Consider the following 27,816-nt stretch of genomic DNA (forward strand, 5'->3'; position numbering starts at 1 on the left):
CCCCCCCCCCCCCCCTTTTTTAAGTGCAAGGGGCCGTAATCCTCCCCCTCGCTGCAGGTGGATTCAGCTGAATGGCACACATGGAGCAAGGGGGGGCTTTGAAAATAAAAGGAGAAAAAAAAAAAAAAAAAAAGCAACCAGCAGTTCCCCCAGCCCCTGGGCCAGGACCACCCCCCTCCCCTGGCGCTGAGCCTCCCCACCCCCCACCCCCCAGCCGTACTGCGTGGGGCTGTGAACGTGTAAATGATGTTTAATAATAGAGAAGAACCTAAAGTTTCTACGAGTTTTAGAGGAAGGAAACAAAACAAATTGCTTTGTAATCTTGGTTTTCAAGCACTTCAGTGCCTTTAGATCGACACTTCTGTTAAAGCGGGCGGGGGGGCGGCTGAACACTTGTTTTAGGGGTTGTGATTATGCTACATTAAAACTACGGGCACTGCAAGAGGCTCTCAGGTATCCTTTATTCTTGTAGTAATAATGCAATTAAACTTTTAGTGGTTTAACCCCTGCTGTGCCCTGTCTTGCTTACCTGGCCCCGCGTGTGTCCCGGGAGGGGTCCTGCGTCCCCCACCCCATCGCAAGGGTATTGGTCCTGCCCCAAAAATGAGGTGGAAGGGGCTGAGGGCCCCCCCCCTTCCATCCCTGCTTCCCCAGAGAGGCCTGGGGGCTGCGCTGAGCCCCCCACCCTGCTGCAACACAGGGGAACCCCAGAGGAGGGCTGTGATTGCCTGCGACCGTGGGTTGGGGGTGCCCCTGGCATGGGGACCCCCACTCAGTCCCTGATTAATGCCCCCCACGGTGGTTCCTGGCCACGGGCAGCCAGCATTTTAAAATAGAATTTTTGTTTTTTAATGCTAAACAATCAACATGACAAATAATTAGTGCTAAACAAAGAGACTGAGGACATCCAGGGTTACAGGCCGGCGCAGGGGGCAGGGGGAGCAGGGGGACGGGTGGGGGGCACCGCTCGCATGCCGGCAGGGCGGCACATCTGACCAGCAGGACGGGCTGAGGCTGGGGGGACGGGGGGGGGTGGGACATGGGGGGGTCGCTGCTCTTAAAGGAAGGGGCTGTCAAAAAGGGGGGGGGGGAGGGGTGTGGGGCCCCCCGGAGACCTGGTGGGGGTGCGAGGGGGGGGGGCTAAAACTTTTGGACTGCCCTTTTGCCTTCCCCTGGGGCTGGCAGTGCCGAGCCTGGGGGGGCCGGGAAGGCACCAGGCTCCTTCCCCCCACCCCGTCCCATCCCTGGAGCTTCTGCTCAAACCCAGCCCAGGGCTGCAGGGAGGGGACCCGCCGGCCGCAGCCTGACATTCAAGACAAGAGACAGCAGCCAGAAATTATTGCAAGGGGAGGGGGCGGGGGGCGGGGGGGAAGCTTCACAGTCCCAAATTCCTGGAACACAGTCAGAGGAAAAGGTGCTGGGAGGAGCGGGGGGGCAGCACCGGCACCCCAGCTGGGCAGCGGCCTCGGGACCCCCAACCTTGACGTACCGGCTGTGGGTGCTACGGGAGGGGGTGCCCTACGCTGGCTGGGACAAGGGGACTTTCATCAAAGAGGGGGGTGGGGAGGGGAAAAAGGGGATGCGAGAAAGAAACGGGCCCAGAGTGGGGGCTGAGCAATGCCGGGGCGGGGGGGGGAACATGCAGGGAAGGGCCCCCCGGGTTCACCTCCGCTGCCGTCGTGCGGGACCAGCAGAAGGCTCAAGTGGCGGCGGACGCCGGAGGGTGGGGGCCAGGCCCGTCCCCCCCAGGTCCCGAACATTTCATGAGATTGTGGGGGGGGTTCACAGGACACCAACGGGCGTAATACTGACAGGAGGGAGGCGGCAGCGCGGGGGCGAGCGCTATCCCCACATCCCCAGGCCCTTTGCTGCTTTCACCTGGCCGCCCCGACCCCGCACGCGTCGCACGGTTACCGCATGATCCGTTTCGCTTTGATTTTCACAAGTGGAGGGTTTTTTCCTGCTTCGGGTTTGGTTTTTTTGTTTGTGTTTTTGTTTGTCCTTGTTTCATTTTGTTGAGGAGCCTTGGCAAAAGCAGCCCCAGGACGACGCTGAGACTTGGCCTCCTTTTTACCATCGAGGACCAAGAGCTGCTTCCCCGGGAGCAAAGCTCGGGCCCGGGCCGGGCGCGGAGTCGTTCTGGGAGAGGGAGGCCCGCGGCCGTCACATGATGCCGTTGGTGAGGTACTGGAAGCCATCGTAGAGCTTGGTGGTGATGGAGCGCATGCTGCCGTCCACCATCTGCTCGATCAGCAGCTGCAGCTGCTCCTCCGTCATGTTCATGTGGAACCGCTCCTTCAGGTTGCGGATGGTGGACGAGCCGTGGAAACAGGGGAGCTGCGACCCTGCGGGGAGGGAAGGGCAGGCTTTGGCACGGGGGCCTGGGGCGAACGCAGCCCCCAGGGGCGCGGCGGCCTCCATCCAGCGGGACCCTTCGCTTGGCGCTGGCCCCGAGGCCGCTTTGTGGCACGGGGACCCCCCCCCGGTGCTGCAGGACACCGCCACGTTTGGGGCCTGGTCCCACACCGAGGGAACGGCGACCCCCATCCCTCGGGGGTGCTTCAGGCTTCCCGGGGGCACCGCAGTGCTCGGCCGTCGCCACAGGCACGTCTCCATCCTGTAGTGCTCCATGGCGGACCGGGGGATGCTCCCTCTCCCTCTGCTCACACCCACCCACTCCAGGGATCCAGTGTCTCCCCGAGGCCTTTCCCTGGGGCAGGAGCTCCCCGCACAGACCCCAGACCCTAAGAGGGCTGCCCGGAGCCTCTCCTCATACAAGACCCCTCTGGATGCTCTCCCAACCTCACCAGCTCTCCTCTGCGCACTGAGGGTCCCTGAGCCGTTTCTGGGTGATGCTCTGCGCAGCCCGGACGCACGCGTGGCACCTCGGGGGTCCCCGGCCCCCCTTACCTTGCTGCATGATCTCCACGATCTGCACCACTTTATCCATGTGCTTCCTGGCAGCGATGAGACCCTGCAGCATCAGCATCTTGTAGTAGTTGAACATGTCGCCGTCCAACCCGCCCATCACCTGCAGGGGAGGGTGGAGGGCAGCGGATGGAGACATTTTAGGACAAAGGGGCGCCCTAAGCAGGGGGACAGTCAACAGGATGGGCACGAGAGGATTTTTTAGGGATTTTCACTTCTCTGAGCAAAGCCGCATTGCAAACGGGGCACCTCCCGCCCTCGGCTCATCCAGGAGCAGCGCGGGGATCACCCCTTGCCATCACGTCCCCCGCTCACTTACATCCACAAATTCCGTGGTGAGTTTGAAGGCAGACGTCTCGAAGCCAAGATTCCTGGGGGAGCTGGAGAGGATGAACCCGAAATCGATGTGGATTATGTGTCCATCTGCATCCAGCAAGATGTTGCCGTTGTGCCTGTGCACGGGAGGGAAAACTTTCCATTAAACTCTGCAGGCGCATGCGTGGCCCTGGGAGCAGCAGCACCCTCCGCTCCCAGGATTTCCCTGCTGTATCTGGGGACAAAGTGACAAATCCCAGTGGGAGATGCAGCTACGGCGTGGGGACCCACCTGTCCTTGACCTGCAGTAGGTAGCAGACCAGGCAGTAACCGGCACAGCTCTGCACAAAATTCCTCTGGGCCGTCAGGAAGGATTCGGTATTGTAATTGCCATGTTCTTGCAGGAAATAATCCAGCAGCGAAAGCAGGGATTGCTTCTTGATTTGGTGGATGGACACAGCATTCACGACTGGCTCAATCATGCCGCTGTCGGCAGAGATGACGAGGATTTTGTATGGCTTGATCCAGAGCGGGACACGCTCCTGCTCCCAGATGGACTGTGGGAGAGAGAGAGAAAATCCCTCAGGGCCCAGGGCGGCCCCACACGGCTGCAGCCCCCTAAGCAGCCCCTCTCTCAGCCCCTCTCTCGTCTCACCTGCAGCTGCTTGAGGACCTGGAAGGCGAGCAGCTCCTGCCGGAGGTCGTCCCCGCACTTGACAATGACGGAGAGGAGGCGCCAGGAGGGCAGGTGGCCGTAGGGGGACCCTTCCCGGATCCTCCTGCAGGGAACGGGCGAGGACGGGAGCGTGAGGAAAGGGAGGGTGGGCAGCAACCAGCCCGGGGGTCTCCGATCAGAGGTTTGGGGGCAAGGAAGGCCTCTGGAAACGCAGCAGCTCTGCTCAGTTGGGACGGCAGCAGGATGAGTTCCAGTGCCCAGAACTGCAAGAACTGCGCACCGAGACTTCCCCGAACAATGGTGCAAGTCCCACCCGAGCCACAAGCCATCCCCGAGACAGCAGGAGGGAATTACCTCCCCCGGAATCTCCCAGCCCCCCCATCAGAACAAGGTGGACGAGACCACCCCCAAATGTATAGAGCCCAGGGGGCTCCCTCTCTTGCTCAAGGAGAAATCTGGGGGTTGGACACACAATCTGGGGAGCAGGTACACAGATCAGTTTATTTTGGGACCGGCCAAGACTTCTGACTTAAAGGATGCCTATAGATACCGGTAAAGCCCCTCAAAGCCTAACCCAAGAGCCGCAAGACTGCTGTGGATTTTCCCCCTCCTGCAGCACACCCGCTGCTCGCTGCCATTCCCCCCCGCGTCCCGAGCAAACACCCACCCTGGGGACGAGCAGGGCCTAAAGTCGAGGCCGTGGTTATTTACTGGGCAAGTCAAAAGAGCAATTTCCTTGGATTTCCAGGGCAGACAAAGTCCCTGCAGCGCCGAGGCCAAGCCAGCGCTTCCAGCCCTACCTGACTTTCTCCTGCCAGGGCTCCTTCAGGGCGACAGCGGACGGGTCCTCGGGGTCCCTCTTGAAGGAGGTGGGGGTGTGCGCCAGCTGCTCCGAGAGCCGCCGCCTGCAAGACAGAGCTGTTACAGCAGCGAAACCCGCTGTTGAGGGAGAAAGTAGCGTCACCACGTGCACCCAGAGCACTTGCCGAAGCCCATGGGCTCACCCCACGCCCCGCGCCAGGGCCACGTCCCCCGCCTCCCAGCACGGAAGGTGCCGGCAGTGAGTGGAGGGGCCGTGCCAGCCCAGAGCGCCCTTTTCCTGCCTCTGTTCAGGGCTGTCATAAGCCTTCGCCACCCAGAGTTTGCCCCTCCTCAGCCTTTAGTGCAGATGGTTTTTATGAGGAAACCAGCAGAGGAATTCTGCACCCCCCGCCTTTTTGCACCTGAACTCGTAACCCATCGCGATAAAGCTACTGCCGGGGCTGCCCTCGCCGCGCCAGCCTCACCTGATGTCTCCAGCAGCGATGAACACGGGCTCCCTGCTCTCCTGACTAGTGATGCTGTCCACAGAGAACTGGGAGATGTTGTCACAGCTGTTGGTGTGAATCTCTGGCAGCTGGGAGGGGGAAGGTGCGAGAGGTGGGATGCAGCAGCTACTGCCATGCGATTCCCACCCCTCTTTTCCCCCAGGCAGGAGCTGAGGTAGCACCACCATCCTGCACGGTGCTGTGCCAGATGCCAGCAGCATCCCGCAGCACCAGCAAGGGACAAACCCTGCCCGGCACCTGCAGCCTCACCTCCACCTGCAGCTCCACGATATCGTCCACGGACCAAGCTTCGTCGTCGTTGTCGTAGTTGGGGACGGTGGTGAAGCTGCTGGTTCTCTGCTCGTGCGTGATCCCGCACTCCGGCAGGTTCTCGGCCGAGCGGGTGCTCCGGATGCGGTTCTCGGGGATGCGAGCGGGCACATTCGCTGTGTCGAAATTGTCACATTCAAGTACTTCAACGTAGATTAAATAGGGAGCCTGGGGGAAGCAAACCCAAGCGTTAGCAGGGCCGGCTGGCTGCAGGAGGCAGCACGACGCTCCGCGCCTGCAGGGCCTGTGCGTTTTGGAGGAAAAGCGGCGATTTTCAGTAGGTGTGGAGCTGCCGCGCACAGCTCGGAGCTCGGCTGCTCCCAGGGGTCTCCTCCCTGTCCCAGCTGCCTGGCACATCTCCCACCCCACCCCACCGCTTCCCGCTCTGGAAGCTCCCCCCGCTCCCAGGACCCAGGAGATGCCCTCAGCACCCATGTGAAGCCCTTCTTCCCCTCGACCCCCAAACAGGGGCCGTGCTGAGCACGAAAATCTGCCTTTTGAGGCAAAAGCCGCTGTCTGGCCGGCCGCACCTTGTCCTTGGAGTTGAGGACGACCGCCTGGGTGTGTGGCACCCGCACCACGTGGTGGTCGAAGCCGGCCGTCGGGAGCCAGGCGCGCGCTGGCAGCTTGTGGTTCAGCAGCGACAGCTCCGAGATGAGCCGCTGGGTCTTCTGCTCTTTGGTCGGCAAGGTGGCCAGGCGCTTCCCGATGGCGATCAGGGATTTGATGAATTCTCTCTCGGGGGCAAGTCTGACTGGCTAAAAAAGGTTTAGGGAAGGAGGGTGGGGGGAGAGTGTTAGCAAGGCAGCGGGTCAGTAAGGTGCTGGCAGTTTTGCAGTCAGGCTCCACAGTCTAAACGCATCGGGATAAATTCCAGAGAGAGAAAGAGGCTCTTCCCTGCTCCCAGATGATGCTCCCACAATGAGCTGAGCTCATCACCCGGGAGCAGAGCAGGACAGGACTGAAGCTCTCTTTCCCTTCCCGTTGTGCTGTCCAGACTCCCACCTCCCCATAACTCCGACGGCCCCCCAGGAGCTCCCCCCCCCCCGCCCCGATCCCCAGGGCCCGGAGCCCGCAGCCAGCAGAGGGAGCGCAAACCGGCTCCATCCCCAGCTCGGCGCTGGTTTTTGTTCTATCCTCACCCTGAAGCTTCGATGGAGGCTCCATCCGACCATTTTGCAAAGATCAAACCGTAATTCAGGAAGCCCCTTGGACCCAGGAGCCCTCCAGCACCCACCGGCTTGAGCCGAGCTCTCTACTCATTTTTTTCCCCAAGTTTTTAAATCAGGACAACAAACGATTGTGGCTGATTTTGCCATTTAAGATGCAGAATTAAACTTGCAAAGTGTTCGCTGCACAATCATGCTGGAAATGCACATGCAAAAAGCTACGGAGCGTGAGAAAAGGAAGCAAAGGAAAACGTCGGAGAGCCGGGAATGGCTGCACAGCAAAATAAAGGGATGGTGAAGAGAGGAGAAGGATCAGTCTGGTGGTTCCCTTTTGGGAAAGAGCAGGTGGGGAAATCGTTTGTATCTGTAGTCCACGTCAAAAATCCTTCCAAACTCAGGGGTAAGCGCTGTCCTCTCCTCCACAGCGCTCTGCTCTCTTGCCCACCTCGCTGGCGAGCGCAGCAGAGGCATCCTCGGGACAGGAGGAAGCGCTTGCACGGCCTCTAAGCCAGCAATGTCGCTTTCACGTACGAGGCAGAGGATAAATATTTCAAACCCTGCACCAGTGGATGCACTGGAAAGCGCCTGGTCCCATCAGACCCTGCTCTGCCACCCTGCACCCCAAGGCTCCCTTGACCTCCGGGACAGTTTCCCTCGATTGCATTTAATCCAATTTCTGCAAAAAGCAGAACGATATCCCACAGATGCTCTGCTCCTTCCGACCCCTCTCCCTGTCCTCTGCCATCGAACCCCGACGGCTGCGATGTCCCTGCTCCTCCAAGGGCTCCTGTGCTCTGGCCGATGCAGGTTTCCAGGTCTGGCACATAGTCCAAGGATCCCAAAGCATCTCCTGAAGCATCTTCTCCCTGTTCTGCGAGTGGAGCAAAGCCGTCCCGGCCCCGGCCCCACCTCTGTGACCTGTTCCACACCTCTGATATTCCTGCTCCAGCTGCAAACCTTCAGGTCTCAGTTCCTCCAGCCAGAAACACGCAGCCGGGAAACGTCCTCCCCATCCCACCCCGCTCCAAAGGCATCCCACCGAGCACCGCTCCGCTCTTCACTGTTACCGGGGGACTCAGCACGGAAGTTTCGCATCCTGTTATGGAGAAGCAGCTTTGGAAAAAGGCATGAGCTGAGCTGGGGCCATCGCTGGCTGAGCCATCGCAGGAAACGCCATCCCCAGCCTGCCCGAAGAGCCACAGAAAGTCCGTCGTGCTGGAGCTGGGCTGCGGAGAGCTGCTCGTGCCCTGGCTCATAAATATCAGAGTCCTGAAGCCAAGCAAACAGCGAAGGATGGAAGATGCTCTTCCCTCATCCGACCACCCAAAGGATCCTTCTGTTGCTCTGAGCCAAGATAAATATTTACTTTCTACCGTTTACTTTCTACGACAGCAAAACATTTCACTGGCAGTGCTTTGAAAAAAAAATAAAAAATATTCCTGCTCTTAAATTAGTCAGGGATTTGTGCTTGTGTTTTGCTAAGACACACTCCAGGAGCATCCATCTCCCCACACGGGTTCCAACCGCTTCCCAGGCCTGGGCAGGGACGATGCCACCGATCTGTCCCTGGCTACCGGGACGGCAGTGGAGGGAGCCCCAGCTTCGGCCGACGGCTTTGGAGCGGTGCCGGAGGTGTCACGTCGTGGCGAAGGGGCAAGGCCGCTCCGGCTCTGCGCAGCCATCGTGCCCGGGGGAGGTTTAAGCATCTGAAACGGGAGCATTGACCTGGGACGCTTTCCAGCCTCAGCTGCCACAGTGTCTTCTGCTGTCCCACCTGCCCCTGCCCTGACATCCCGCCTCTCCTCCGCTCAAACCACCGCAATTCGTCATTCCAGAGCGTCACACAGCGAAACCGTGGCTGCCCCCATTCCTGCTGCCCACGGTCACTCGCTCCCCAGGAGGGAGACCCACCTGATGTACTCACAGGTGGAAACTACTCAGCGGTGCAGAGCAGAGCTGCTACCTGGTCCCTTCAGCCTAGCTGCCTGCCATGGGGATTTCAGCACCAGTGATAAATGCCGTGAGCCTTCAGCTTGGCGCAGGTGCCTGCAGCGGGTTTACGAATTTGGCATAAACGGTTGCAAAAAAAAACGGGCTGCAAAAAAAGCAACACAGCTGCTGCAGTGAGCATCTGCCACGGATAAACAACCTGGGGCTGGAAAGCCTGGAAGGAAAGGTCTCCTGCCACTGGGGAGAGGAACAGGCACTTGCTACCGCCCGGCGCCGGGTGCCGGCGAGATGGATGGCACAGCCACGGTGCCGGCAACACCCATCGCCGCAGCCGGAGAACTGCCAGGACACTTCTGTGAGGCCCTGGGACCGAGGAGCCTGTAAGCGTTCTGCTGCCACCGAGCCTCAGAAAGCCACCAGAGGAAGAGACGCCGCTGCCTTCGCTCCGCTGGCAGGAGCAGGAGGCGGAAAAAAGCAAGTGACTCGCCTAAAGCTGGGTGGCAAACTGGGACCAGCCCAGCATCCTGCCTCCCACCCATGGCGGCCCGAGACCCTGCGCCCCTTGCACCACTTCAAACAGCGGAGCTGGAGGTGACTGATAAAAAAAATGAAAAGGAGGAGACTGCATCGGGGTGGACTCAGGGGTAAAAGCCTCATGCCCTGTGCCGGTACACAACGGCAGCATCAGCTCTCCGGCCTGCACCGTCAAGGTGTGAACATTTCCCCTCTGCAGCACAGAAGGATGAGTGGGTGCACGTCAAATAACCCAGAGGCTACATCAGCTGGAGGCCACCGAGCAGACCCTGTCCCAGAGGATGGGGCTACGCAAGGCACCGCTGCCCAGGTACGTGGTTTTGATCATGGACTACATATCCAACGTGTGGAAGCCCACTGGGAATCCCAGGTGGAGAACACACACACACTGGCAGGAAAATGATACAGGTGAGGAAGATGCTATTGATTGGGGGGAAAAAAAATAAATTAAAAAGGCTCATTTTGAAAGAAAAACACTCTGCTAGGGAGACACTGGGTTTTGATTGAAAGACCAAAGTTTAACACACAGAAAGGGGGGGGAATGATTTGTGGAAAAAGCAAATTAAATCCCATCTGGCAGAGAACTTTCAAGTAAAATTCAAGGAAACAGCATTTCCTCTTTCATCCGCGGACACCGCCACGCAAAGGTCAGCAACTGCTCGGACCAAAATCAGCAGCCAAGTCCCTCCCGTGCCTCCGCCAGCTGCTGGCGGTATGAGGGTTTCTCTGCCCCTCGCTGCTTTTTTTTTGAGGGGTGGGGGGGGGTGGGGGCGGGTGGGAAGGAGGGGAATGAGCACCCAGGGCCCCCCCTTGGGATTTTCTGCTTTATTTTAGCCAAACCAGCGCAAGCAAATTTGCCCAAAGCTCCCTTTCTGCCGGCGTTTCACTGAACACGCTGGGCACGTTCAGCCAAAGCCGGCACCACCTGGCCGGTGGCACGAGAGGCGGCCGGCACGCTGCCGGCGCTGGGGGTGAGCGATGCAGATATTGGGGGTGACCGCTGGGGACCAGAGCTGCTTGTGGTGCATTGCCGGGTGCCGGGGTTTAGGACTTTTGTGGCAGAGAGGAAATGCTGCTGTCGCGGGGAAGGCAGGCAGCCCGGGCGCAGGAACGAAACGGGCCACTTACGGGAGAGAGTGACTTATCGAGACTTTCCGTACTCGAGGAGAGCTCCTGGGAAACGGAGGAAAGGGGGTTTGGTGGCAGTTTTGGGGGGTGGTGTTTGTTTAAAAGGAGAGAGAGGAAGGAGGGAGAGGGGGAGAAAAAGCAATAGTTTAGCTCCACGTTCATAACGATCACTTTTCATTTTTATTTTTCTTTTTTTCCCCCACCCCACCCCATCACAGTTTTGTTGCCTTTTACTCTTGGATAGAAAGTGGCACCTAAACTGGCACACGATGCTTCCAGAGTAACACCACAACAATTCCACGGATCTAAACTGGAGCCTCCTCCGGCCGCGGCCACTCGTGGTGGCACCAAACAGGGAGCCGGGCTGGCGGCTCATCGGCAGATCTAGTGCTAAACGCCCATAAAACCCACACAGATTTTCCCCATTTACATCCTTCAAAATAATCTTCTACCCCAGAGGTGTAGCTAAGGTTTCAGCTCTGGCTTTCTGGGCTCAAATCAGCTGCAGAGACGGGAGCTACCAGGGCAGGCAGGGATGCTCGTGCCGGCATCTGCCTCGAGACCATCCTCTCGCCATCAACAAACCCTCTTTTTCTCCCCTGGACTTTAATTTAGCCTCTCATTTCGGCAGACAAAATTAACCCCAGGGAAACTGTCCGACAAATTTAAAAAACCTGACAACAATTAAACTATTTCCAAGCTGACAAAGAGAGCTTTCAGCATTGGAGGGGTTACTCTGTGAAGCAGCATCCCTGCGCAGCCAAGCAAACCCTTCGTACCACGGGCAGAAGCCACCGACCGCGCTTCCCCGCAGCCACCGAACGCCATGCTGCGCGGCCGCCCTAACAGCAGCTTCCACCTCTGCCCCAGCCGTCCCACCATTCCAGCAGCTTAAGGGCCCACAGATCCATTATTTTCATGCCAAAAAGTGGTAAAATGGAGCTTCAACATCCTTGAGACCAGCGTGCAATTGGTTTTAAAATTCACTTCCCAAAAAGAAACAAACAGGTCCGGGTTCAGTACGTTAGTTACAGGGATACGCTAATTCCACCAGGCTTAGCCTTGCCATAAGAAATAACAGCGTTTAAATTAATTGCTTCTGCATGAGCACGTAAAAACCCTGACAGGTTCACCCAGGAAAAACACCTGGAGCCGGGAGGCTGCCACAGGCTCACGCTGCCGCCCTCCTTCCCAGGCACCGGGCCATTCGGGACCTTAAATCAGAATATTCTGTGGTCAGAGTTTCCCCTGTTTTGTTTTTTATTTCCATATATATATATGGAAATAAAAAGAATCTCTAACCAGGAGATGGGGAATGCGGGAGGCTGTAGGATGGGAGGTAACCTGAAAAGCTTTTACCAACACCGTCTTGTCATGTTTGCTCACGACGAGAGCGGACACCTCTAAAGCTCACCTACTGGCCGTGCTTTGCCCAGTTCAACTCCCATTAAAATCAACCCCATTTTAGAAGCTCATCTTCTCACGGCTTCCACACATCCCCCCACCCGTGACGCAATCCTCACGGACGATCTGGGATGCTCCCGCTCCGTCCCTGGCAGTCACGAGACAGACCCCGGTCCCCGCACACTTCCAAGCGGAGCCTATTCCATGAAAGCCACGCCAGTGCGCAACGACTGACGGTAGAGCTCTCAAATCCCTCTTGGATTTAGGACTCAAGCCCCCAATTTTTATTTGGAAGTCTTAAATCAAGGTGACGCACAACCCGCCCGGTGCAGGATGCACCCTGTGCTTCGGCGAGCGCAGGCTCCGCTCCCCGACGGCTCCACAAGCAGCGGCTGCGATGCCATTAGGTCTCCAATTTACTAACTTTGCCCAAAAATGCCGGCTCTGAAAACCACAACTGTCGACTACAGGAGCTGGAGACAACCCCCCTGTGTTAAACAAAAGCCCTTTGGTGGGTTTAAGAGGTGTCGGCGCATTAACACATCCAAACGAAGGGTCTACCTTCAAACGAGGAGGTCGTTATCCAGCTTGCAAAGCGGACCGGGGTGCCCCGGGAAGCCCACGGGCTGACGCAAGGTGGGTTTGCACCACGAGGCTGAAGATTAGTCAGAGCCGGCCCCGGGCTGGGGGAACGGCACATTCCTCCAAGGTTCAGCTCTGGGGCTGTAGTGGAGCAGCTGCTCCCCAGACGGAGCACGGCCGGGCTCTTGGCTTTTCCACCTCTCCAGGAAGCTCCGGCATCTCCTGCAGCTCAGGTCACCTGCTCACCACACCAGGCAAAACCTCCTCGCGGTGCCAGGCCTGGGTCCAGGGAACAGGAGTAACAAACTCGGAGGGGAAATTAAGTGCATCTTATTTTTTTGCTTAGCGTCTAACCCGCCGGCATAACCTCAGCAGCTCCGGACACGTTCTGAGCCGGTTCCTCCCCACCTGCCTGCGCTTCCAGCAAGCTGATCGCAGCGTGGCTCTGCCCTGGGACGCAGCGAGGCAGCCAAGGAAAGACAGTTCTGGGGTCTCCATTCAATACCCGATGATTTCCCCAGGGAGATCAGGTAGCTTTATGCAGCCAGCCAGCAAACTGTCCTAAAAAAGTGCAATAGTGAATACAGCTCATCACGCGAGCAGGGCAGGCGAAGGCTGGGTTCCTCCAGATGCATCCTACCCCCCAAAACCTAAAATAACCAAACAAAAAAGAACCTCAGCACATTTCTGGCTTCTCCTCTCTGTGGCATTTGGTCAATGCTTCAAAAAGCTGCTGCTGGAGGAGACAAGGATTGCACGAGACTCATTTCCCCAAGAAATGCGGCTGGAAGGAGCGGGAAAACGAGCCATGTTCCAAGGGTGCCAGCGGCACGACTCCTCTCCCTCGCAAACTCGACAGATGGATGAGCCATATGCCAAGCACGGGTGAGCTTCCAGATCTGTCACTCGGGAAACCAGAAGCCTCGAACATTAAATACCCTGGTCTCAGCCGAAACTGAGGTGCCAGGCGGTGTGTACAGCCATCGTCAGCTCCATCCCCTTCACCGTCGCTGCGCCCTGCGCTCAGGACACGGCTCACCTGCAGCCACCCACTCTGCAGGGCTCGCTTTGGGGGTTGAGGCTAAAATTCTTGGTCTTTCTTAAGATATAGGAACGTTCAGTGCAAGTGTCTACCCGGGTAAACACATACCGTCACACCGATAAAAATAACTCCGTCTCTCTTTGTAAAGCGCTCGACAGCACGCCTGGCACGCCTCGACACCTCTGCCACGTCCACAAACCCTTCCCAGGACCTTCCTACCCGTTACAGAGCTGAAACGGGTATTATGGATGACAGTGGTTTGTATCTTAAAAAATTATTTACAATCCCAGCAGCTCAAGAGGCAAACACCTCACCAACACTGCTGGTGCCACGGGGAAAAGGATGTTTTAGCCAAGAGACACAAAACCTGGATGCCCGGAGGAGCCAGGCTTTGCAGCTTTACTGGCTTCTGCCACCCTGGCCAAGGGAAAACCCTTCAGAGGGGTGCCCTACAAATCCAAAGGGATGCTGCGGAAAGGTTGCCAAACCTCCCAAGCTGGACCTGTCGGTGGGACGGCGGCGCAGCCGGCAGCACCATCCTCACAGCCATTTGGCACCACAGCTCGGCCAGCCGCGCCGCCGCCCCGCGGCCGGGAAACAAGCCCTACCAGGAACAGCACCTCTGCCAGCGTCGCTGAAGGTGCAGTTCCAGAGGTAAAAGGCCAACGCTCCTCCACACCCCGACTAGCAGAGGCAGGGCAGGGATGTGGGCTGAAAAGCGAAAGACCAAGGTCAGACACGTTGGGCAACCTCGAACAAAAAGCAGCTTGCAAATCCAGAAGCCGCCTGTAAGCACACACGCTCCGATAGGCGAATCCACGCAGAAACGCAGACGTAAACAGATTTGCATATAAACCCTCCCTGCCGTTTCTCAAGATAACGCTGATGCCGCTGTTAAAAAAAAATAAAACCCACACCGTGGGCAGCGCCTGCATCGCGTGAAAGCTTTGCTCTTCCTCCACCACCACCCACACGCAGTGGCCCCGAGTTAACAGCGAGGCACTGGCATTTAAGAAGCTGCCGTTTCCAGCGCTCCACTCCCGGCAGCCAGCCTAGATTCTTGACTGATTATTCAATTAGCAGTTTTCCAATTAAAATTTTTTTACTTGACTAGTAGAACCAGTTCAGCCAAACATTTTTGTTCACATGGAGATGCAAGCCTGGCCAGCTCTCTCCACCATCAGCCCAGCTCTGAGCTGGCACTGGCTTCAGGCTCGCAGCTAAAGCCATCCCCATTTAAAAATAACTGGTTTCAATCCAGATAGGTTAAATAAAAAATAAAAAAAAAAAAGCAGCTGGATTTCCCCTCCTGCTCTCTATGTTTTGAACCTTGATCTTAGCTCCTGAAGGAATCCCACAGATGAGCCGCTCCTATCCAGGCCGTCAGTGTGACTTATTCTTCCCACCTCCCAGGCTTTGGGAGTTAAAACACTGGTGGGAGGCAGAGCAAGGCACAGGGAGTACCCTCCCCGTTTCACCCAGGTGCAAGGTCTCAGCTATAAAGTTTGACACGTCTTCCCTAACATGAAAACTTCTCGACCTCCAGGGCTCGCCATCACAGCGCTGGATTTCTCAGCACCAGCAGCGCTGCGCCCTGCCACGCTGGCGGGGACACGGGGGTCACGGCTCCGCGGGGAGATAAAGGGCTGAGTATCGGCGAGGGCTGCAAACCCCAGTCTGCCAGGCAGGAAAAGCGGGGCGTGAAAGAGCTCGCAACCAGCCTCGGCTTTCACATCAAGTCATGGGGTTTCATCTTTGAGAGGTGTTTTCCAAAAGCAGCAGCCCGACAAGAAACACAAAGAGGTGCAGCAGCAGCAGCACACCCCAGGCACGCTCATCCCTGAAAACGCCAACTCGGCCAAGCCCCGGCTGGGCTGCGGGGGTGCAGACCCAGGGGGGTCCTCGTCCAGCCCTAGAGAGGTGGGGAGATGAGCGTGGGGAGCAGCTGAGGTGCTGCTGCCACTCGGAGCCTGCCAGGACCCAGGCGAGGTGGCTGCACGCTGCAAAGGCGGCACAACCTGTTTGTGCAGCAAATCCCCCGGGGCGGCCGCTGGGGAGGACTCGCTGCACCTTTACAGCAAATCCTGCTGGGTGTACGGAGGAGGTGTCATTAAAACCCAAGCACCCCAAAGTCAGCAAGGCTGGAGTTTTTGTAGAGCTAGGTGAAATGAAGGCGATCAGACAGCAAGATGACTTTCCCTGCTCCAGGTTCGGCCACCCCCCACCCCAGCAGGTCTCTCTAGGGCACCTCGAGACGTCTCTGGTAGCTTGGCCCAGCCACAAACGGTTTTACTGAAGTTACTTAAGCAGCTGCTCTGCCCTGGGTGAGGTTTTGTTTCCAGGTTGCTGCCTGCAACCATGCCAAAACCCCGGGGAGCCGGACACAACATCGAGCTTCCACCTCCACACGGTCCCACCAGCCACCCAGCTCCACTCCACCACATTTCTGCCCAGCACAACCCACTTCACAGCACAACCAATGGCACTGGCGGGACCAGCTCATGCCAAACCACCTTCTCACATGTTTAATGTTTAAACAGGCAAGAAAGAAGCAAAGTATCCCCACGGCACAGCACTGGGACGGCACCCTGTCCCCGTGTCTGCAGCACGGGCACCTCGGCCACGCTCTGTCCACCTCTGAGCATCCCAGCGGCGCGCGGCCGAAGGCGTCTCAGGCCACCACCTCCAAGGGGACACTTGTCAGTGCTCCCCTGGGCTCCAGCACCAGCATCAGGTTCCAGCCAGGTCCTCCACGCCAGGTTTCAGCTTGCACAGGTGGACAATCCCGTGCTGAGCAGCTGCAGCCATTTAATCCACCCTTTGTAAATGGATCTGTGAACGGGACACACCTGGACTTGGCAAGACCCGACCACCACCCTGGAAACCAGGGCTCAGCCCATCCACCTTGAACTGGAGGGATGCAGGACGACATGAGTTTTGAGCTTGTGGCTTTTCCTTTGCATGCCCTTGCATGAGCTGAAAATTAACACACGTAAAATAAATTTACACCATTAGAACTGTACTGTAGAAATGTGTTACGCAGACGTAATGCGGCAAGGATTTAAAAACCCACAGTGTGAACAGCACTTAAAGCCTCTCCTGCCCGTTATTACAGTGGTTATGCAGCATGAAGCAAGAACTGGAACAGAGACCTCAGCGGGGGGAATTATTCTCTAGAAAAAGCACCACAGCTGCAGGCGACCGCGGGGAAAAGGACAGATTCAACCCAGGGTGACTACAACCTTGCTGGGAGCCGGCCTCCCCCCAGCTCTAAAACCACCACAGAGTTTTTTTTCTTAAGTAGCATTAATACCCGCGTTGGGTCTGACTCAGCTTACCCAGGACCAGCAGCAAAGGACAGAGGCACCTGCAGGAAGCAGCCTCGGAACAGGGAGCGCCTGGCACCGCAGCTCGGCAAGGATGGGGACAAGGGGCAGTGGTCCAGGGGAGAAATAACACCCCGGAGGTCTACAACAGGTGACCTACGGGAAGTGTAGAAGAGGCCAGGATTGTTCAGCGCAGAGAAGATTGATGGGACATGGCAAAATAACCCCAAAAATTGTTCGATGCAGGGAAGACCGATGGGAAAATAACCCAGCCAGACGCAGAAGGATGCTGTGGAGAAGGGAACGTGGTGCCACCACCTCCTCAGTGGAGCTAAAAAGCAGCTTCAGGCTCCAGTAACAAAGGGGAGACAAAGCCTGGATGCAAGCTCTGCAGTGGGCTGCAGAGCCTCCAGGGCAGACAGGCCACTTCCACCGGCACCCTCCAGGATGGGTGCGACAGACTGGCCGTCCCTGCACCTCTCCTTTCCCTGCACTTCTCTCCAGCCCTGTCCCCTGTGGCTTGTATTTCAGATCTACGCCCACCAGCCCAACACTGCAGTTTTTCCTCCCTACAGCTCTTTCAGACAGTTTATTCCATTTCTCCTGCTCTCCACCAGCCGCCGGTCACCGACCAGAAACGACCAACTCCTCCGCAGCACCTCTCCTCCATCCTGCGCTGCTCCTGGCTCCGGGGCCGCCCCTGGGCCCAGCTGACTTCACTCCAACCGCAGCAGACACGGAGTTATCCATGTTCCGACACCGGTCCCACGTTTGCAGCAGACAGCTGACAGCGTCACGTTTTACACCCAGCTGGGTTGTACCTGGCTTTGCTTTTTTAAAGACGGGAAGGAACGCCCGACGCGCGGCCGAGTTTGCAGGCTGCGGCCAACGTGAGACCAGGCACTGCGGCAGCGCTCGAGAAGGAGATTCAGGCCTCACAGCCTTCCTTCATCTGAGCGGGCAACTTCTTGCTTTTACAGTTGAGTTTTTCAATGTTTTGCAAAAATAGAAACTGAAGTTTCTCGGGAGGCACAGCGGAGCGGATCCCCGACCCACAGCCTGATGGTATGGACACTGGTGGCAGAGACAAAACCGCGTACGGGGAATAAAGCACCTCCCAGACGAGCACACGTGAGATTTTACTGCTGAAAAGACCTCCAGCGTTGAGAAAATCTGGGGAACTGGTGAAGGGCTCATGCCAGCACAAGACAATTCGGACAGCTGTGGGTTTCTCAGACCGAGTAACTTGCAGATCAAAGTAGCGAATTCCAGAATTTGCTGGAATTTATGCCGGACCTTCCTGGCCCCACCACCAGCACTGGTGAAGCAGCTGCTTTTCGCAGGGGATCGCTGGTTTCAAACAGGAGGCAGGAACATTCAGCACTTAAAACAACATGGCTCCAGAAGCCGGTGGGGGATATTCAGAGACCAGGAAAGTTCTTAAGGCGCCTCGAGTATCCCTATGGCTGCGCAACACTTAAAGAGCTTGCTCGGCCTCGGGATCAAAATACGTTTCAAACATTGCCAAGAGAAACTCTCTGCTGCGTTGCCTTCATCCATCATTTATGTAAAGCTTCAGTTTCCATTATTCAAGCAGCTACAGCCAGCACGAGCAGAGACCTCGGCACGTCCCGCTCCCCACCAGCCAGTTGTTTTCCACTGATCAGCTGACGGGCAGAGATATGAAAGATTCATTTACCCATCGGCAAACACTGCGACCCCGGCTTGCAGCTGGGTTTGCACCCAAGAGCTGCAGGGAGCAGGACCGGGTGGGTTTCCCTTGAAACCAGCCCAGCTGAGCGCTGCCTCATGCCTCCAAAGCCTCCTTCAAACCCTTGTCCAAAGGAGCCTTTCCCAAGCCCGGCAGACAAGCAGGGGACCACGTGGCCCCTTCCAATGATTTACAACCCCAGCGCGAAGCCGAGAGAAAGGGGGAATCTCAGACATGGCAGGAAAGCCAAGAAATACTCCACTGTTACGAAAACGGTCATGAGATCTCGAATGTCTAGACAGAGCCGCGGGGAAGTTGGCTTTCAAGATCTCATCCACACTAGCACAGGGATGACCCAGAAAGGGAGCTGCGCGGAGTTTGGCTCATCTGCCCGGGTGAACGGCTGCCCAAGCCCCGCCGGGACCGAACCTTTGGTATTGTGGTTTTACAGGCCATTTCTGAGCCTGCCGAGCCATCCCCGCTGCAGAGGCGAGCCACCTCCCCGGGGGAGTATTTCAAGTTCGTGAGTTCTGGAAGAGGCATTGCTTTTCTCCGATTTGGTTAGCACTGCTCATAAAACCTGCGTTTAGCACCAGCTCATCTCCTCTGCCCTCCTCTCCCTCTCGGCATCCCCATCTCAGCCCTGCATTTCTCACCATCTCAAGCTGATGCTCATGCTGAAAAACATCAGCCCTTCAAAACAAAGCAGCAAAACAAAAATTCTGCGTTTCCAGCTCTTTTTCCTCTAGCCTTGCAGCCCCACTGTCGAGGATGCTGCTCATCCTTTTGCTCCTCTCTGTGTCAGCAGATGCGTGAAATGAATAAACTGCGTTTTCTTTGCAAGAAATCCTGCCCAAGCAAAACCACACTCTCTGGTGAGTGTGCACAGTCTCGCAGTGTGCACCGACACAGCAGCTCAGCACCAAAGCCAAGGCAGCTTCGTGCCGATAACTTCTTGACACTTAAAAATAAACACCGCAAAGCCCACAGGAGCTGTTTAGGTTTGGAAGACACGTAACACGCATACGTTTGAGTTCACCTATTTAATTGCTGTTTACTTTGGCATTAAACCGCATTAGCGCCTAACCCTGGAAGCGTCCCCTCCGTGCAGCCCAGCCCCTCCGGCAGGGAAAGCCTGGCTTTCCACCGTCTTGGAGCTGTGAAAAGAGGACAGAAATCCAAAGCAGAGCTCAGCACAGGGCAGCAGCCACGGACAAACCCCACAGCTGCAGCTCTCGGCCCCACAGCCAGACGGGTGAGCGCGCCAGAGGCTTGTTTTGGCCAGGGCACTGGCAGGGCAGAGCCGATGGGTTTATCTGCTCTCCTCCTGCCCCCAGCTGCCCAGGGCCCTTTCCGCCTGCAAACAAACCTCGTCGTTGCTAAATCTTGAACAAGTCGGGACAAGGAGGAAATCACATTTCCAACAGCAATCAGATGGCTGCAGATTGCAAAACAGAGGCACCAGCCTGTTGCCCAAACCGTGTAGGAATTCAGCAGCGCAGGAAGCGATCAGCCCTCCCGACCCAGCTTTGCCTTACCTTGACGCCATCTAATGCCCCCCCTTCCACCCACACCAAGAAACGCCCCCTCCAGAGCCCCAGCACCCTCCAGCGTGACCCACTGGTGTGTGTCAGTTTGCTTAGAGACACAGGAATCAAAACTTCAACCATTTGCAGCAACTAGGACAAAAAAAACCCCTCTGCAGGGTAAAGGAGAAGCTATGAGATGAGAACCAACCGCTCGAGCACGGCCCTGGGGGCATCCCTTCCCGGGTGAGCTGAGCCTTGGAGGGCCCCAACATTACCTCTTCTTCGCTCTCGACTTTGGGATTGCTGGCTGTGCGCTTCAGATTGCTGCTCAGGCTGATGGTAACGGTGGCGTCCGACTTGGACCTCTGGTGAGTCCTTTTGGAAGGAGACAGGCCCATATCAGGCGCTGGGCTCAGCGACGGCAGCTCCCTCTTCTTGTAAGCTGGCTTCAACTCGTCCGAGAGGATGAGTTTCCGCAGCTTGGTCCCACGGGAGTGTCGCTGAGTGGAGATGTGCATGTCCGAGGAGTAGGCGCCCAGCAGCAGGGCACACTGCAGGGAGAAGTTGATGCTCTGCCGGCAGCGGTGCACAATGTAGGGCTTGATCGCATCTCCCACGTCCTCGTCCATGTGAATGTACATATTCAGCAGCTGCGGCAGGTAGAAGTCCACTTCTTCGTTCCTAAAGCAGAACAACCTATTCCCAATGTAAGCCTGCACACCAGGTTCCTTTGAATTGTACAAGTATGAAATGGCCATGGAGATATCAAAAAGTTTGGATTCAAAGAGCCGGAGGAGCCAGGACTGCTTAGCAGAGTTATTCTTCTGCCGCTTCCGGGCGGTTTTCACCGTGTTGGCCGCCGTCTCGTCCTCCTCCTGGATCTTGGAGGCCGTGCCAGGTAGATCGTCCAAGCACTTGATTTTACAGCCCTCGCCGATGTCTCCATTGGCCAACTCCACCGCGGTCCGTGAGGCACGCTCTGCCTCGCTGCCATCAGCCAGCTTCGTCAAGCTGTCAGAGGAGACACCATGCATCAGCTTGACCTTCTCCAGGACCTCTTCGCAGGCTTTCTTTGCCACCTCGGGGTCGATGACTGCCAGCTCCCCGACACCTTCTGTGATGACGCTGAGAGACGTCCCGCCATTCCCTTGGGGCGCTGAGCCGGGTGCCTGGTCCGAGCCTGTCCCTCGGGCTGGGTCTGCAACAGAGTCTCCCATAGCAGTGGTGGGTCTGCACACTTCAAAGCTGAAAAGAAAACAAGACACACACAAGAAGAAAAAAAAAAATAAAAAATTAGGGACACAATCCATGGAGAAGACCTGCTTCCAGATGGAAGGTGGGAAAACAGGAACCCGGGCTGGGATACACCTCAAGGGAAACAGAGAGCAGAGATGAGGTTTGGTGCAAACCTTCTGGAAAAGCCTTTGTCTAGAGGGAAGGTGCCCCAAGCCAACGCACACAACACCGAGCTGATCACGTTGGGTTTTAAAGGTCTTCTGGGTGCCCCTTCCACTCAGACTTCAAAGGGAGCTGTAAGCATCTATCAGCCATTACACAAAATTTCCCCGTTACCATGACGATAAAAAAAAATGAGCAAGCCAAAAAGAGAAGCGGGGGGGAAACAGGTTGTTATATGCTCTCCACCCCAAAGGCATTCTGCAACCCTTGGAACTGGAGGGCCACAGGCTGGGTGGACCCAGCGGCTCTGCTTCTTGCTGGAGGAGATGAAACGTATCCCCCGTGCTCGGCTTTTGCTTATCCAACCTGCCCCGGGGACAGAGGGGACAGTGGTACGCGGCGCTTTGATGGTGCGATCCCCCGCCGGTGCTGGCGATGGGCGAGCAGAGCCGGAGCAAGAACCAAGCCTGTTGCAACTGGGTCCCTGTTTTCGAAGTCCAGGCGCTACTGCCCAGATTACGCATCCTCACCAATGATTGGCACTTAATTATGTTTTAAAAATAAGATAAACGAGGGATTGAACACACTTCCCGGTTTCCCATCTCGATAAAAAGAGCAGCGGTGCATCTCTATGGATAACCAGCAAGAATAAAGGCGGCCAGTGCCAAGTGAAATCGTCCTCTAAAAATAAAATAAGGCACTCTATTCAATCTAACATCATTACCGCGGCTCTGACTGCTTCCCTTTATTGCTCATTCGCTACAAGAAGACAGCTCGTGATCAGCAGAAGGGCACAATGCCTTTTACAAATGTTAAGCACTGCAAGCAGATTGCCAATTCCCTCCTGCTTTTCACGTCCAGCACGGTGGAAAAAAATTACTGTCTTTGGAAAAGAAGTTCAGTGAACCATTTTCTGCCTGCCTGTTCCCCCAACGACCCCCAGCCCGTTTTGCCCACAGAGGCTGCGCCAGCGGGTTCTTGCAGCGAGATATTTCCCTGTTAATTTAATGACCTTCTTTCATCTGTTTATTTTTACAAGCGATTACAGCTCCCGACGCGGGGAGAAAGGGGTGAGGAAACCCACGGCGTTTCTCTCTAAATATTCCAAGCGAGTAAAAACGAGGTCGGTGTGTCCAGATGTGAGCACCGCTTCCCAGAGACTGGTTTCCTCCTCTTGTTTTCAAAACACTTAAGCTCTAACTACGAGGTGAAAAAAGCCTGACCAAAGTTCAGCAGCCCGAACCGATATGAATAGCATCTTTCACCCCGTCCACACGGCAGCAACACACAACGTTTTCCTCTGTGCTTGCCATTCTCTTCAGTACAAATCCTGCGTGCTTCAAATATTTGTGGTCATTAGATCCTAAAGACCCTGTGAACTGAAGGAAGTTGTTTTTCCCTCTAAGTGAGCCCAGTCTTGCTCCACGAAAGCCCAGATGTTCTAATTTTTAAATTAACACTGCGCCAGCAAAAAGGAGATCTTTCAGTGTAACTCGGCCAGGCGGGATTTAAAGAGGCAACCGAGCGGAGCCGGGTCCAAGGAAGGGTCACACAGAGCTTCGCTCATGCCAGCACTTCTGGGGTCCTTCAACTATTCACATCGAGACAACTGGGAAGGCAAACTGATGAAAAACAAAAAAATGCAGCAGTGGCATCTGCCAGAGTCCCAGACGCAGCTCCGCAGCCACACGCGGAGCGCAGCAGTACCTGCGAACCTGGGCGGCTCGGTCGCCCACAGAGGGCTTTCCGAGCCCCGACTGTTTATCTGATGCAGGGAAATGTGTTTGACATCCTCCTCGCTGGGCTGCAGAGGAAGAAAAAGTGCGTAGGATCCCGTTAAACCTCCCTCCCTGTAAATATGGGGCACGCAGGTGAAGCCTGGTGCAACGTGATGGTGCACGCTGCAATCCTGGGCATTAAACCTCCTCCACGTCCGCGGGAGAGGCGGGATCCGACCCGACCTACTCACACAAGGTATCCCGATGACTCCGAGCTGCCTGTGCCGTCACCGTGAGCAGAGCCGCTCCCGCCGCCAGCCCAAACTCCCCGATCCTTTGGCCACCTTCCCCCAGCCGGCCGCGGCTTGCCACCGCCGAGTGGGTTAAACTTGGATTAAGGAGCTGCGCAAGACAAATCCACCCACGGGCCTGCGGGGTTACCTCTGCACCACCGGCACGGCTTTGAAATCCCTGCATTTGCTTTTTAGAAAGTCAGTGCATTGCTTTTTTAATTTTATTATTATTGTTTTGCTCTTCAGCCCCGCCCCCGTCCCCCCCAACACTTACACAGCCGCCTTCTTCGGTGACATCCCAGCAACGGGGCTGTTTGGAGCCCGCCAAGGACACGTCTTCACTCCTAGCGCTCCCTAAAATCCCAGTGAGGGGGCTCACTCCCCGCCTCCTGCACCTCTCGGCATTTTTCCATGATTCACATCATTTGTTAAACATATCACAACGTACGATTTGCCTCTCGAGGCTCAGCAGAACTCCCCGATTCCAAATCGCTGGTCTCAACAGGGATAAAAACCCCATCAGCTGCACACAATGAAGCAATCCAGTCTGGAAAACAGGCTGAGCTGAATTCATGTGGTTCATCCTCCACCCACAGCCATAACGGGCCAAGTTTCTCTCTGGTGGAACGGCCCTGAAGCCGGTGATTAAATAAGAAATAAAGGGAAGCCCCTATCAGCACAGAAACTACCGATGAAGCAGCCACGTGTCGGTGCAGCAACTCCAGAGCCGTGGCTCCTTCGGGAAGGGACAAAAGCAGAGGGAGATCTACGGGAACAGAGCTGTGGCTTTACAGGAAAAAAAATAAAAGTCTTGCTCCTGCCTGACTTGAATAAGAAATATTAGCCCTGGCAAACAACCAGGAGGACAGGATGAAGCCTCACCAAGACATCTGGTCTCTATTACGCTGCATTACTTTTTGTTTTGCTCAGCGCTGACGGCCTTCAACATCTTGCTGTGCCTTCAGGAAGGCCACAGGAGTTGGGATGGGGACAGAAAACATCACAGAGCGCTGGAGGCCAGACAAGGATGGACTGTCAGTGCCCCTCACCAGGCTGAGGGGAGAGCCCCTGCTCCTCGGAGTGCCCCTCCGCACCCACGGCAAACAGAACGACTCAATGCCACAGGTTAAGTGATAGCTTAGAGGTTGGGGAAACTGAGGCACAAAGGGACTGTGACTGGCTCGGCTCGCATGCGGGAGATGGGCTCTGTGTGCGAGCACCACTAAGTGAGCACAAAGAATTCATCCTGGGGGACACATCACCCTCTTTCCAACCTCAAATCCCCTTCCAGGAGGGACTCGGCACTGACATGGATGAGCTCCCACCCATTTTTCACACCTGGCTGAAGCAGATTCAACCTCTGCACAGCACAAGGGTCTCACTCCACTTCAAAATAAAAATAAAAATATTCCAGGCACCCCTTGAGGACAAACTCTGCCCATAAACCTCCTCTGCTGCACCAGGGCATGGCTGGGGGACTTCTCTGCCATGGAACAGCACTGTTTCCATCTTGAAGGGCACATGCCACGGAGCAAGGAGCAGAGGGAAAGCAAAAAAGGTGATTTTTCATGGAAAAGGGCAACAAGAGGCCCTGAGCCAAAGGCTGAGGGATCGCTGGCACCCCGGACAGACAGGACAGGCTCCTCCATCCAATGCAACCGCCCCATGTCAGGCCTCGGGATGGAGCAGCCTCTGAGAGCCCTTACTCGGGAAACGGATCAAGTGCAGCTCCTCTCAGCAGCTTTGGTGCCTCCAACCAGCACGTCAAAGCCCCGACACACCGGCCCGGCAGCTTTCTTAACAAAACAGCAGCTATGAGCAACACTGCCGGAAGAAACAGCACCAGCTGCAGCAGCCACCACGGGCGGCCTGAGCGCGCTCACGCCTTAGCTCCACACAGCTCCTAAACGCCATCCCGGTTTCCAGCCCAGCAGCGAGGCTCACCGACTCGGCTCCTGCGGCAGGACGGAAGGCTGGATGCCCCGCAAGCGGCTGGGAGCGCTCCGCTCCAGTTCGGCGTGGCTGGGATGCTCCTGCCGGAAGGATTCCGCATCCCGCCCCGCTTTCACCAGGCTCATCGACACGCCAAACTGTATTTGGCCAAGCCTGTGTGTCCGAAACATCAAGAACCCTGGGGCGCCGGCAGACAGAACAACTCACCCCTAGATTTGGAATAAAATAAAAGCCATGCTGCAAGAAATGCAGCAAGAGAACGACAAACTACGCAACGTGTTAAAGAACGGCTCCAACGCTCCTTGGCCTCCTGGCTCCATCAGGGAGACGCCCCTAACTCCCTGCTCCAAATGTCCATCCACAGCAAAGTATTTATAATATGTCTTTGTGGCATCATTCCTAGGAAGCTGTTCTGCCTCCCCTGCTGCAACATCCCCGCACCGCAGAGGGGACAGAGAGGCAGGAAAGACGGAAAGCCGCAGCCTGACAGCCCCAGAACCACACTGCCAGCCCTTTTCTCATTCCTTGCTCCTCCAGAAGGAGCTAAATCCAGTCATATACTTATAAATTAACTTCCCCATTTGAAAAAAATATAATTGTGGGAGCACTAAAATCTGAGAACGCTGAGAAGTGCCCCAGCGCTCTGAAAAATGGTTCTTTTGCTGCAACAGGTGCTCGCGATTCGTGAGGAAGCCCTTCACAAGCCCACTCCACACATACCACAGCTGCAGCTCATCCCCACGTTACTCACACAAACACATCCAACCTTTTGTCCTCATCCCTCACACCTCTCCGCCCCTGAGGAGCGTTAATTAGAATCCCTGAGCAAACGAGGACAAACCCTTCCATCCCAGCAACTTGTTTCAGAGCACACCAAACCCTTAAGCGAGCCGTGCTGGCACAGCCACCATGGGAACTTTCCTCCTCCCAGTGATCACAAGGTACTTTGCGCCTCAACCTTCCCACACTCGTTTACATATGTAAATTCACTATTTCAAGTTGCTGCTGTTATCCACAGTCATGTCTGAGTCTTTCTCTAAAGCGTGACTTGAAATAAGCTGTCTAGATGCAACAGAAAATGGAAGGAGAGGCAGGAGCCACATTCCCCAGCTCTGACTCTTCTGTCACCGCTCCAAGCATGGACCCTGAACTGCGGGATGACAAATGGCGTGTGACTGAAGGGGCACACGCGACCATGGCACGGACTGACATCCCAGTTAGGTGAAGCCAGAGACAGTTCCCCCCACCTAGCAGAGCTGGGGCTGACTCTGCAGGAGCAGATCCCTCGGCACTTGCAGCCGTCGAGGGCGACCTCCAACACAGCCACCGGTTTGCAGAGAGTGATGAAGTCCCCAGGGGGGAGTTCCAAACCTCAGAGGGGCAGAAAAGCCCCTGCTCTTCCAACCAGCACCGAGCAGGATGGCACAACCGCTGGGCGAAAGAGCTGGAAACCAGCCTTTGCCCCCCAACCTGCACCCTGTTACTTCCCCGACGCTGCTCCCCAAAGCTTCACCGCGGGTTAAAGTCGGGGGTAGCAGAGGGAGCGGTTAAACGTTGTTGTTATTTATCACGCACAAAGTTACGGCCAACGGGAAGCAGAAGTTCCAGGGGGCAGAAAGCATGGAGGGATCGCCGTCCCGTGGAGCTGGAGGGGCTGGTGGGCTCAGCTGCCCCCGACCGAGCTCCCCGGGCACCACCTCCGGCCCCGGGGCAGGTATTTTAGGCACAAGCGGCACCAGATGGCTCGGGGGGGTGTGGGGTGGGCAAAGCCCGGCCGGACACGACAGGCTAACGGGACGGGGAGAACCAGCCGGGAGCCCCCAAGGGGTCTCGGAGCCGGGGAGCCGGAGGGGCCGGAGCCCTCCCCGCCGGCGCGGCGGGACCCGGGGCAGGCGGCGGGCAGGTTACCCCGGGGGACGGGGCCGAGGACAAGGACGGGCGGTACCTGGTGCAACGCCATCCCGCACGGCCGCCTCTCCGGTCTGGGATGCCGACGGACGGGGCAGCGCAGGCGGCTCATCCTGGGCAGCGGCTCCGCGGGGCTGCGGGGACGATCGGCTGCGGCGGCGGGAGGGGGGAGGGGAAAAAAAAAAAAAAAAAAAAAGGAAAAGATGATTTTCCTGCGCGACCAGGCGCTGCCGGCCCGCAAACCGCCGGCGCTGCGAGCCCGGCGGAGGCCCCGGCCGGCCCTGCTCCGCCCCCGCGCAGCCCCAGGGGCCCGGCCCGCCGGGAGCCGGTAACGGGCCTCCCCGAGCGGCCGCAGAACCGGCCCGAGGGCGCCGGGGGGGGGTGGGAGCCCGCGGGGAGCTCCCGGTGCGGGGGGCTCCCGGTGCCGGCGCGGCGCTCACCTGCGGGGCCGGGGCGGGCGGGCCCGGGGCGGAGCGGCGGGGCGGGGCGGAGCGGGCCCAGGCCCGGAGCGGCGGGACAGGCCCAGGCCCGGGCTGCCCGCGGCGCCGCCTGACGGGGCTGAGGGACCGGCTGAGGGAGCGCGCTGCGCTCGGCGCCCCCTGCCGGCCCGGCGGC

General features: G+C 57.0%; 1 protein-coding gene across 5 annotated transcripts; it reads right to left on the reverse strand.

Moving 5' to 3' along the window:
• Positions 1-1,321: 1,321 nt before the first annotated feature.
• Positions 1,322-27,723, reverse strand: PI4KB (phosphatidylinositol 4-kinase beta). 5 transcript variants are annotated; one of them, XM_040618516.1, is made up of 13 exons: positions 27,642-27,723; positions 27,239-27,351; positions 20,207-21,176; positions 10,338-10,382; positions 6,087-6,314; positions 5,497-5,724; positions 5,206-5,315; positions 4,720-4,824; positions 3,899-4,022; positions 3,535-3,800; positions 3,248-3,380; positions 2,911-3,031; positions 1,322-2,345 (listed from the first exon to the last, which is right to left on the reverse strand). In XM_040618516.1, the coding sequence occupies exons 3-13, from the start codon at positions 21,146-21,148 to the stop codon at positions 2,164-2,166; spliced, it is 2,484 nt and encodes an 827-aa protein (XP_040474450.1). In that variant the 5' UTR covers positions 21,149-21,176; positions 27,239-27,351; positions 27,642-27,723; the 3' UTR covers positions 1,322-2,163. The 5 variants fall into 5 exon arrangements, with proteins under 5 accessions (XP_040474450.1, XP_040474449.1, XP_040474447.1 ...); XM_040618515.1 differs by lacking the exon at positions 27,642-27,723 and having other exon boundaries at positions 27,239-27,625; XM_040618513.1 differs by lacking the exons at positions 27,239-27,351; positions 27,642-27,723 and adding an exon at positions 23,615-23,801.
• Positions 27,724-27,816: the final 93 nt, after the last annotated feature.

The sequence above is a fragment of the Falco naumanni genome, chromosome 20, assembly GCF_017639655.2.
Source record: "Falco naumanni isolate bFalNau1 chromosome 20, bFalNau1.pat, whole genome shotgun sequence".
NCBI lineage: Eukaryota > Metazoa > Chordata > Aves > Falconiformes > Falconidae > Falco > Falco naumanni.